The 11,318-nt window shown below is 64.2% G+C and overlaps 2 protein-coding genes across 2 annotated transcripts in view; both read left to right on the top strand.

Moving 5' to 3' along the window:
• Positions 1-579: 579 nt before the first annotated feature.
• CTSD (cathepsin D) lies at positions 580-2,457 on the top strand. Its single transcript, XM_044919458.1, has 4 exons — positions 580-760; positions 1,129-1,273; positions 1,359-1,457; positions 1,538-2,457. The coding sequence occupies exons 1-4, from the start codon at positions 606-608 to the stop codon at positions 1,703-1,705; spliced, it is 567 nt and encodes a 188-aa protein (XP_044775393.1). The 5' UTR covers positions 580-605; the 3' UTR covers positions 1,706-2,457.
• Positions 2,458-4,793: 2,336 nt separating this feature from the next.
• IFITM10 (interferon induced transmembrane protein 10) overlaps positions 4,794-11,318 on the top strand; it is a 13,519-nt gene continuing 6,994 nt past the window's right edge. Inside the window, exons 1-3 of the mRNA XM_044919535.1 lie at positions 4,794-4,825; positions 6,232-6,439; positions 7,311-7,763. Of these exons, the coding sequence (XP_044775470.1) occupies positions 4,794-4,825; positions 6,232-6,439; positions 7,311-7,763 (693 nt within the window). The remainder of the gene's footprint in view (positions 4,826-6,231; positions 6,440-7,310; positions 7,764-11,318) is intronic.

Raw genomic sequence — 11,318 nt, 5'->3', positions numbered from 1 at the left:
GGCCTGGTGTTTCTGCGTCCGGACCGGCCGGGAAGAAGGCGGTGAGCTCAAACGCCAAGTCTGGAGAAGAGCCTGGAGGCCGGGGCAGGGCCAGCCGTGCAGGCTGAGTGCAGGAAAGCTGAGAGGTGAAGGGGCGCGGGAGCAGTTGGGTGAGGATGAGGGCATCCTTGGGAACAGCAGATGCAAAGGCCCCAGGGCAGGAATGAGCTGGTTCAACTCTCAGCGCTGCCCAGTGCCTCTTCCCAGAAGCCCTCCCTGGTGTGTTCTCAGGCAGACGCAGTTCCCTTCCTTGGGCTCCTAGCTTTCACTTCCCTGTCGCCCGCTAGCCTGGCCCCGGCTCTCCGGCTGGCAGGCCGGGCCCCTCTGCTGGCTGAGCAGGAGCTTGGCCTGCAGGCCACACAGCGTGGGATCAGAGCCCCGCTCCTCAAGGAGAAGGACGTCCTCCCCTTCTCATGCCCCCTCCGGATCTTTCCATCTCTGCAGCTCCACGCACCCCTTCTGACTTGGCCCCAGCTCGTTCTGTCGGGCCTGCGGTCAGGCTGGACGCATGGGGTGGGGGTGGGGGTTGGGGTGGGCAGCCCCCCCCGGCTGTGCTTGAGGAGCAAATGCAGCTGACTCCGCCCCTCTCTCCTCCCAGGGACCCCGGCGCGCAGCCTGGGGGCGAGCTGATGCTGGGCGGCACGGACTCCAAGTACTACAAGGGCTCCCTGTCCTTCCTCAACGTCACCCGCAAGGCCTACTGGCAGGTCCACATGGAGCAGTGAGTGCTAGCTGGGGGGCCGCGCTTGGTTCTGGGGGAGCGTGGTGTGCGGGGGCTCCGCCCAGCCGCCTGCTCGGCTGGGTAGCTATGGCCCTTGGGCCCCCTGGCCCCGGGTGTCCGTTGCCACCTCCTGGCACCCAGCTGAGCTCCTGGCCCCTGGGCTCTGGCTGTCTGCTGCTCGAGACTTGGAGGCTGGCAGTTAACCTGCTCGTGGCCTCTTGAGCCCCCAGCGCACTTCTGTTCACAGCCAGAGAGGGGAAGAAAGGGTCCCAGCAAGGCTGCGGCCCTGGAGGTAGGACTGCCCCCGCCCCCAAGGCCCACCCTGAGCGCGAGCCCAGGCCGGGGTGTTCACACCCCCTCCCCCGCAGGGTGGATGTGGGCAGCAGCCTGACTCTCTGCAAGGGGGGCTGCGAGGCCATCCTGGACACGGGCACCTCCCTCATCGTGGGCCCCGTGGACGAGGTGCGCGAGCTGCAGAAGGCCATCGGGGCCGTGCCGCTGATCCAGGGCGAGGTGAGCGGGCCGGGCTGCCTGGGCGGGGTGCCCCAGCCACTGCCCCCCGCACTGCCCCGGAGCTGCTCTGTCTTCTCTCCCTCAGTACATGATCCCCTGTGAGAAGGTGTCCACCCTGCCCAAGGTCACCCTGAAGCTGGGCAGCAATCCTTACACGCTGTCCTCAGAGGACTACACGCTCAAGGTCAGTGGAGGCCGGGGGCGGGGTGGCGGGCCGGCCGGCTGGGGCGGCAGGCAGGGTGCTGACCACCGTGGCCGTCCCAGGTGTCGCAGGGCGGGAAGACCATCTGTCTGAGCGGCTTCATGGGCATGGACATCCCCCCGCCCGGTGGGCCGCTCTGGATCCTGGGTGACGTCTTCATCGGTCGTTACTACACTGTGTTCGACCGGGACCAGAACCGCGTGGGCCTGGCCGAGGCCACCAGGCTGTAGCCACCCGCCCGCTGGGGAGGAAGGAGTCCAGCAGGAGGCCGGCTACCCCCGCCCTCCCAGCCGCCCCTGCCACACACACTCACGCTCAAACTCACACTCACAACCCAGCTCAGCAGGCGCCGGCCTGCCGGGCCTGCCGTTTCGTTCTGTGGTTTTCCCCAGCCCTGGTTGCAGAAATGCCGCCCGCCTGTCTGCCTGTCTTGTGTGTCTGTCTAATGGAGGGGCAGGGTGCGGGACAGCCAGTAGGCTGATCCAGAGTGTGGAGCCACTTCAGTACCTTGGAAGCCCAGCCTGGCCTGGCAGCCCATCCGTTGCGCATCCCAGGACCACCCTCCCCCACCCACCCCCAGCCTGTGTCTCAGGGGCCTGGCTGCCCAGCCAGGACCTCTGGACTGAGCCCCCACCCCGAGCCAGGCTGTTCTCTGGGCTCCGCTGCCGCCTGGCCTGGGGTCTGGAGCTGGGCGCTGCCGGCCCCCCTATCTTCCTGTGTGGGCCCATCGAGGAAGGGGCCAGCTCAGGCCTGAGGACAAGCAGGAAGGACTTGGAAGGGTCGGGACTCAGAGACAAAAGCCAGCCTTGTGACGCCTTGGGGGTCATCCTGGGGCTCGACCCCATCCAGGAGGGCATTCGCTGGTCCAGGGTCAGGGAAGAAGGGGAGGAGGGGGCCTGGTGCCACCTTCTCTGCAGCTGCTCCTCTCTTGAGCGACCGGGAGCCAAAGTTGACACGGAAATACAGTTGTTTGGGCCTCTTTTTTCTGTGTTGGCGTGTTTTGTGTTTGGTGGGAAGGGCGGTTCTAAATCTGGACATGGGAAGGAGCCGGTGTGGCTGGTGAGAGGCTGTTGTTCCCAAGGCCTGACTTACAGGCAGGGGGAGAAGCTTTGGATGTGCCCTGGCTCCCAGACCCCAGCCCCCCTGCCCTGCACAGGGGACCCTGGGGGCTTTAGCTTGCTGCCCGGCCTCACCGGCGGAGGGCTGGCTCGCCCAGAGGCTTGGGGCAGTGACCACCAGCAGGATGTGGCCTTGGTGGGAGGCTGCAGGGTGGGGCTGGGCGAGGTTGCCAGGGCCTGCACTGAGCACGGTTTTCAGGGAGTGGTCCAGGTGAGTGCCTGCCATGCTTCCCTACGATGTTCCACCAGCAGCAGGGACCTGGTCTTCCGCAGCCCCCCTGACACCCCATGAGAGCCTAGGATAGGAGCCTGTGCGAGGCTGACGGTGAGGGGGCAGCCTGCCTCCTGGGCCTCCTGGCCAGCACCTGAATGCCGTCTGCAAAGCAAGCCAATGATGGAGCAGGCCAGGCCGGGGGCCTGAAGTCTCGGGTTCAGGGATCCCAGTTAGGAACTCCCTCAGGCTGCAGTGACCTCCCTGGGGATCTGGCCTCTTGGGAGTTTGCTGAGGGGTGCTTGGGCTCATCTGCCCAGAGGCAGCTACACAGCCAGGAGGTTTTAGGGGATGAACAGGAGTTTGAGAGCCACTGGGACAGAATTCCCTTGGATCAGCGGCTCTGGACTCTTGCCTGGAGCCCACCCGCTGCAGGTGTAAGGGAAATGGCAAATATGACCGATGTCACCGTCCTGGTGTCTTCTCGGCCTTCAGTGCCTTGGCTGTCACTGGCCTGGCCCTAGGGGGCCAGGGGACTGCACCCCAGAGCCAAGTCCTAGCTGGCACCTTTAACAAGCATTCAGCCAGAATTGCGAGGAGGCCTATAAACACGTGTGCCATGCTCTCCGCACTTGAAATCCGAGCAGGGAGACGGCAGAGCCGCAGGGCCTGGCAGGGCAGTTGGGGAGACAGTGTCATCCAAGCCTCTGTGTCCTGAGACACCTGGAGTCAGAGCTGGCCAGGAAGGAGGCAGCCTCCTTCAACAGCCCCCCCAAACCCCTGGTGGCTGCCCTGGGACCCGCCTCCACCCGCCAGGGCCTGGCGGCGCCTCCCCGACTCTGCTGGCCCTGCAGTTGTGACCCTCAGCTTGGAGACCACCTCCGTCTGCTCTCTGGGAGGTGGGGAAAAGCACAGCGGATGCCCCTGGTCCCTCCCCAGGTGCTGTGTAGATGAGCACAGGCTGAGCTTCCAGCCCCCAACCCGCCATCAGGGCGCCGAAGTTCCTGCCCAGAGCCCAGGACCCGTGCGACTGCCCTGGGCTGCTGGCTGGGATCCTCTGGCCCCTAGCATCTGCCTCCCGGCTCAGATCCAGCCTCTATGACCCAACCCTAAGCCTCTAGTCTGACTAGAAGGTGGGTAATAACAGGGCATTCCTCACCAGGGCGCTGGCGGGTCCCCACGGGGAGCTCAGCTCAGCGCCTGGCACTCGTCCCAGCTGGCTTGCCATGCTCTGCACCAGCCCAGCAGGCCCCGGTGGGCATTTCCTGCCTCTTGCCCTTGCCTGGAAGACGCCCGAATGGAGTCGAGCGCCTTCCCTCCCCTACTGGGAGGAGGCCAGTGGGGGCTAATGTGCTCTCCCCACCGCCGCTCTGGGTTCCGGGGCCCAGGGAGAGGCAGCCTCAAGGCCATCTGGAGCAGGGGGCCCTGACTCCACCCTGGGACCTGGAGCAGGCCCCTGGGGGCCAGGCGCCCCTCTCCTGCTGTCTGAGGACCAGCTGGACTCCTGTGCGGACCAGCCCCATTGGCCACGGCCGGCAGCCTGCCTGCCCACAGCAGCCCAGGGCCGAGCCTGTGGCAGGTGGGACGGTGCCCGGCCCCAGGTGAGCTGGTGGCGTGTGGAGCCGACCGTGGGCAGGCTGCACCGTAGGTCAGGCTCGGCCTGAGGCCTGCGGGTCCAGGTGCCCCTACATGTGGCCCTTGGGAAGGGGGCAGTGGGTGTGGCACGGGGGAGAACTGAATCCTGATCCTCCCCCGAGTCCCCATCCTCCCTCATGCCTGTGGGCTCTTGGGCTGGGCCTGCCTCTGCCGAGGACGTGGCCAGGATGGGGGGTAGCCCTGGTGCCCGGGACCCCTCCCACTCACAGGGGCTTTTATCAACCTCCTGGAGGTTTCTGGGGTTCCTGACAGCCACAGATGAGGCTGGGCCAGGGGGCGGGGGTGGGGCTGGAAGGGGAGGGCTCGGGGAGGGGCTGGGGCCTGTCCAGCGAGATGGGTTCCGGGAAGGCCTCAGACTCAGAGAGGTTTGGGGAGAGCAGGGGTGGGCAGAGGACTGGGCATAGGCGGGCAAGGATTGCTCCTGAGAAGACCCAGGCTTGGAGGAGAGGCTTGTGGAGATGGGGAGGCGGGTTGAGCTGGTCAGGCGGCAGCCAGGGCTTCTGAGGGGACAGGGGCTTTGGGAGGGGGGAAGCTGGGGAAGGAAATCTAGGGCCACCACACATAGGCGCAGCTTCTGGGGGGCTTTGGAGGGTCTGGGGTCTGTGGAGGCTGGTGGGCTGGTGAAGAGGGCACTTGCAAGTTGGGGGGGGGGCGTGTTCCGGGAGAGGCAGAGAGGGCTAGGGCTTCTCTCTCCCTTGCAGATGGGACTCACTGGGACTTTTGCAGGAAGGAGAGGTCATCTGGGGACACATGTGAGAGAGAGCGAGAGGGTGTGGAGTGAGTGGAGGCCCCCAGAGGGGGCTGGGGCTGGGCCGGCAGGCGCTGGCTAGAGGAAGGGGCATCTGCAGGGGACACGGCCCACGTGGGACCAGCAGGGCTGGCAGAGGCATGGACAGGCGAGTGGGAGACAAGGGTCATTAGGGGCTTGGAGAAGAACATCTGGCCCCATGGGCAGAGGGGACCAACCAGTGAGAGGTAAGGGCCTTCAAGACTGAACTAGGTGAGGGATGCAAATTCAGGGGGTGGGGCTGAGTGCTCTGGGCTGGGGTGTGTAGGGTCAGATCTGGGGAAAGGGGGTCAAGAGTTTCCACAGGGGTGGGCTCAGAAAGGACGGGGCCACATCAAGGCTCAAGGAAGGCCGGACTTGGTAGCCTCCGGGGCTAGGGCCTCGGTTAGGGGCAGGACTGTGCAGAGGTGGGTGCTGGGGTTGGGGCTCAGAGAGGTGCTACCGTTGGGGGCCGGGCGCCTGCAAGGGGCTTGGCTGGGGATAGGGGTGTACAGGAACAGGAGAGCAGATGGGGGCTGGGTTAGGTGCAGGGATGTGCTGGGGAGGGGCACAGGCTGGGGTACCTGGGCTCTCTAGGGTGGGGGCTCTGCCAGGCCAGGACTGGTACTTGAGGAGGGGTGAGGACTGAGATGTGGGGAGGGGAGGGACCCGGCAGTCTGAGAGGGGGCAGCGGAGGGGAAGGGGCTCAGATAGCCATCCCGGTGGCTGGGGTGGGGCAGAGGAGGACAGCAGGAGGATGAAGGGGCTCCATCCTGGAGAGACAGAGGGGAGAGAGGCTGGGGGCTCGGCAAGAGGGAGGGGCAGGGAGGCGAGAGAGGCTCAGCGCTCGGGCACACCGGGTGGCACTGTAGGAGGACCCATCCCCGCAACCCCCGCCGGCTCTGCAGCCCCCGAGGGTCCGGCTTCCGGCCGGCGCCGGCGGCCCCCACCCTGCGGGCGGGAGGAGGCGGGGAGGTGGCTGCGCCCGCCGGCGCCGTGAGTCAGGCTGGGGCTGCAGCCGCGCGGCCAGCCTGGCGCTGCGGAGGGAGCGCAGGAGCGGGGACAGCGGCGCCGCCAGCCCCGCGCGCCCCCCCCGCCGAGGCTGGGCTGCCGGGACGCCGAGCTGCGGGGCAGACAGCGAGCCGCCGGCCGGCGGAAGGACGCGCGGACCGCGGCGCAGGGGTCGGTCCGCCCGCCGAGGAGTCGCCAGCAGGTGAGGGCGCGGGGCGCGCCGTCCGTCCGTGCGGCTGCGGCAGCCCCGGGCCGGGTCGCGGGGTGACGGCCGCAGACCCACCCCCCGGGGGGGGGGGGCGCAGGGCGCGGACGCCTTAGTGCCTGGCTGGAGAAGTGCGCGTTTCGCAGAGTGTCCTTGTGCGTCTGTTTGTGGCACGGGCTGGGTGGCTCCCTGCGAGCGAGAGCGAGCGCTTGGGGTCCCCGCCGCTCTGGGCCGGGGTTGGGGGCGGGGACGACGCGCACGAGTTTGGGGCGCCCGCAGTGGCCGTTTCCGCCCCCGGGCGATTGCGTCCGAGCCCGTGTGGCTGTGTGTGTCCACGCTGTGTGTCACAGTGCGGAGCTGTTTACCTGGAAGCATCTCAGCACACGGGTGCGCCCGGGGGTCTGGAGAGTCTTGGTGGTCCATGTCAGTGTTGTCAGCCTGCAGGTGCTCCGGAGAGCTCTGCTCATTCTCCCGGATAGTGGCCGAGACGCTGCCATTGTGGGTTTGTCTGGCCTGTGTGTGCCGGGGTGTTTGGGATGCTGGCATGCTCTATTACAACAGCCTGTCAGTTGGGGCGTTGCTGGGTACGGGGGGGTGTTGCTTTTGTATGTCAGTGGGTGAATGTTTGTGCGCAGATGGCAAAGTGATGAAAAGCCCCCGATGTTCCTGCCAAGGCTGCTGTGAAGGGCTTTGGCATCGGGGTGGCTGGGGCGGGTCGGGGAGGCAGGCTGGCAGCTGGCCGCCTCGGTGGGGATTTCCATCTCCTTTGGGGCTGCTTGTGTCTGCAGGGGAGATGCTGCAGGACACCAGGGCAAGCCCTGCAGGGCAGGCAGGACCCAGCTCATTCTTCCTCCCTGCCTCCCTCCAGGCCCAGGGCCCCGGCCAGTGCCCAGCGCCGCTGGGAGCCCCGGCCAGCACCACGGACGGCGCCCAGGAAGCCCGAGTCCCCCTGGACGGGGCCTTCTGGATTCCAAGGCCCCCAGCAGGCTCACCCAAGGGTTGCTTTGCCTGTGTGTCCAAGCCCCCGGCCCTGCAGGCTCCAGTGGCCCCGGCCCCTGAGCCCTCAGCATCGCCCCCCATGGCGCCCACCCTGTTCCCCATGGAGTCCAAGAGCAGCAAGACGGACAGCGTGCGGGCCTCTGGTGCCCCCCAGCCCTGCAAGCACCTAGCCGAGAAGAAGACTATGACGAACCCCACAACAGTCATCGAAGTCTACCCAGACACCACCGAGGTCAACGATTACTACCTGTGGTCCATCTTCAACTTCGTCTACCTCAACTTCTGCTGCCTGGGCTTCATCGCGCTGGCCTACTCCCTCAAAGTGAGTGGGGCAGGGGAGGGGGCAGGGGGAGCGGGGGGTGGCAGGTGGGGGCCGCCTCATGGGATCCAGAGACACATGGCTGCCGGCTAGCTCCGAGCCAGCAGGGCGGGGCTGCCCGTCCCGATCCTGAGCTGCGGAAGCTTCCAGGCTGCCTTGACAGGGCTCGGGGGGGCGCAGGACTGCGTTCTCTACACAGCCAGCTTAGTTCTTGCGGAGCAGACCCAGGGCTCAATGTCCTGTCCTCTGGATGGGGTCCTGGGGCTGCCCCTGGGCATGCGGGGATGGAGCCGCACACCGATGAAGACCCTTGGAGCCTTTCTCCTGTTGACAGGAGGACAGTGCGAGAACTTCTCCAAGCCCTTCACAGGGACCCTGAAACCAGGCAGGCATTCAGAAGGAGGCCACGGTAGACAGGGCCTCTGATCAAGTCACTGCTTTCTGCCTTCCCTCTCCCACATGGTTTCTAGACAGTCCGTCCTGGTGGCCCGGGTGCCCGGTGGGGGGCGGGGGGTGGAGAGAGCCACCAAGCATGTCCCACACACCCCTGACCCCAAACCCTGAGTGGGTACAACTTCCAGGAGCCCCTCACTGCTGTGAGAGGAGCTGGCTGGGAGCAGAGCAGGGCGCCAGGCAGACAGGACCTCATGTCCCCAGGGCAAGGCAGAAAGAAATGGACCAAGATTGCAGGAGAGAGGCTGTGATCCACTCACATTCGAAGTGGGGAGCTCGGTGCAAATGTATAAGGACTGAAGGGCCCCACCGGCAGGACCCATCTCCCTGTCACTCCGGAAGGGTTTGGCTCATGTCTAGCCAGATCATCACTGTCCCCGGATTGCGGGTCCAAGCCCAGGTGCATGTCACTGATTACAGCCGCCCAGTGAGGTGGGGGCGGAACGTGGGGGCTGGAGGGAGGAGAGGGTCTAGGCCAGGGAGGCTGGCCCTGGAAAAAGGACAGAAGCCTGGACAGCTCTGCCTCTGTGCGTCTTTGAGCCCCACCCCTGCCCCTGGCATCACACGCCCTGGCCACCCGGCTATCCCCACCTCCTGACTCATCGTCAGCATCACCCACCGCCAGGCGCACCTTTGCCTGCAGGCCTGTGTACTGAGCTCTGGGCTCCGCCGTGGGGGACTGCGTTGTGTGAGTGAGTGTGTGTGAGTGTGAACATGTAAGTATAATTGCACGTATGACCATGTGTGCACGAGTGTGTGGGTGTGAGTATGCGTGCGTGTGTATGTGTCACGTGTGGGCTTGAGTGTGCATGTATATAGGAGCAACTGTGTGTGAGTGTGCATGTGTGTGCATGAGTGTGTGTGCTGTGGAGGCAGCAAAGGGAAGGGGGCCCTAGAAATTGGGGAGTGGAGGCCCCAGACCAACCTCAGCTCTGCCCCCCTGCTGCCCTCTTGCCGTGCCCTGACAATGGCCTGTAGACCTGGGTCTTGCTGCGTGGGCTCCCGTCCGGAAGCTGTCCCCTCCTCCCCTTGGCTCGGCTGTGGGTGCCGGCTGGCACAGGGCAGGCCCATCTGGTGCAGGTTGTAGGTAGGTCAGAGATTTCTGAATGGTGCAGGATTAGCTCTGGGGTGGGGGTGGGTGGGAATTAGTGCTTCCGAGGGGCAGAAGGGAGCTCACCATGACTCCCCTCCGGGGGACAGCCAGGGCAGAAAAGCTTGAGGCTTGCCAGGGAAGGGGGTGCAAGGTGAGTTGTCTCTGGCCTGGGCGGGGGTGGGGCATGCAGAACCGGCTGGCTCAGACTCCTGCATCTGGGAATGTGTCCATCTGTCCATCCAGCTGCATGGCTCCTGCCTGCCGCGCCCTACACCATTTGTAGCCCATCGTGGGCACTTCCAAGGGCGCCTAACGGACTTGGGGTCAGAAGGCCTTGGCCAAATTCCCAGCTTGGTCCCTTAAGAGCAGTGAGCTCTTGACAGGCCACCTTCATCTGAGCTCATTCCTTCGTCTGTTCACAAAACAAACTGAAATGAAACGACATTCCAGCAAGCACACCTGCGCAGGGTAGAGTTTGGCATTCGGCGGGTGTGAAAGAAACACGGTGTCCCTCTTTGCCTTCCCCTGTCCATCCACCCATCAAACCGGCCGTCTACCCTCCACCCACATGGGCCAGTTCAGTTCAGGGCAGGCTGGGTCTGCAACACACAGATCGCCGATCACAGCCTTATGTCGCTTCACCTAGTGTCTGGGGAAGGCAGAGACACAGAACATCAACTCTCCACTCTTGCAGTAGGCGCGAGCTGCTCATAACAACCACTGGCACCCCCTGTTAGCCGAGCCAGAGTCCTCATCTTGGCATTCAGGGCTCTTCAAGATGTTCAAGATGCATTCTCAGCCATTTCCTAGCCCCCCCACACGCGCCCTGCCCTGCCCCAGCCCTTCTGGGAGCACACCTCGGTTTGCAACGTGCTGCTCCCTCAGCCTCAGGGCTTTCCATCTGCAAAGACTCTACTGACTCACTCTGGCTGCCCCCCACTTCCCAGCAGGGACTCCCCTGCCCCAGTCATGGCTGCCTGCCCCACCAGAACCACCCCTTCCTCTTGCTGTCACTGGTGCCAAGGCAGGGCTGACCACGGTAGGGATCAAAGGGTGTTGTATGAATGGGTGGATGGACAGAGGACACCTCCAAGATGGAAGAAGTGTCACAGTGTTTCAGAAAAAGAACACTTCATTCCTGATTTGGGACGACTCTGGAGCCGGGTGTGGGAGACTTACGGGAGGAGTCATCATTTTCACTGGGCAAGGCGGGGTAAGGAGACAGGTGTTCCAGATGGAGAAAAGAACATAAATCAGGACACGAGAGTGGGGCAATCGGGGGGGATTGCAGGGCCCCCATCTTCTGTGGGGGACAAGAAGATAGTCCTGGAAAGCCAGACACAGCCATGCAGGGAGGATTTGAAAAATTATGTGAGAGGTTTGGATTTCATCATGTGGAAGACACAGAAGGGAAAGATAGGGTCGGAGCAATAAAATCTGCAACCAATGTGGAGGAAGGGGACAAGAGAAGCCCAGAGGCAGAGAAAAGTTAAGGTCCCAGTGTGGTGGCCAGGAAAAGGAGCACATAGCTTGAATTAGGGCAGGGATGGTGGGCAGGAGAGAAGGAGCAGATTTAACGACATGGTGTCTCCTCAATCTGGGCCTAGGAGGCTGTGGACTTCCCAGTAACAGGGAAGAAAAAAAGATTGATTAGGAGGGGGGATACTGTGCCAGTTCTTGTATATACATATTTGCCCATTACTTGCTTTATGAATATCAACATCATCCGCCCACCCATCCATCCACCCACCCACCCAACCAGCCACCCACCCATCCAACCAGCCACCCATCCATCCATCCACTCTCCATCTATCCTTCACCCACCCACATCCACCTGCCCATGTACCCATCCATCCACCCACGCCCCACCCATCTACCCACCCATCCACCTGCCCATCCATCCATCCATCCACCCGTCCACCCACCCCCCTACCCAACCATACATCTATCCAGCCAGCCAGCCAGCCATCCACCCACTCATTCACCCACCCACCATTCCATCCATCCATCCA

Source organism: Neomonachus schauinslandi, chromosome 11 (assembly GCF_002201575.2).
Source record: "Neomonachus schauinslandi chromosome 11, ASM220157v2, whole genome shotgun sequence".
Taxonomy (NCBI): domain Eukaryota; kingdom Metazoa; phylum Chordata; class Mammalia; order Carnivora; family Phocidae; genus Neomonachus; species Neomonachus schauinslandi.
The sequence above is the reverse complement of the archived record's forward strand: the minus strand, read 5'-3'. Positions and strand labels throughout refer to the sequence as shown.

What these genes read in the sequence shown, in the direction of transcription:
- CTSD (XM_044919458.1), top strand. Translation starts at nt 606, where the DNA reads ATGCAGCTGACTCCGCCCCTCTCTCCTCCCAGGGACCCCGGCGCGCAG. An exon ending in TGCCGCTGATCCAGGGCGAG is followed by an intron (nt 1,274 to 1,358) that starts GTGAGCGGGCCG and finishes TCTCTCCCTCAG; the next exon opens with TACATGATCCCCTGTGAGAA. An exon ending in CAGAGGACTACACGCTCAAG is followed by an intron (nt 1,458 to 1,537) that starts GTCAGTGGAGGC and finishes TGGCCGTCCCAG; the next exon opens with GTGTCGCAGGGCGGGAAGAC.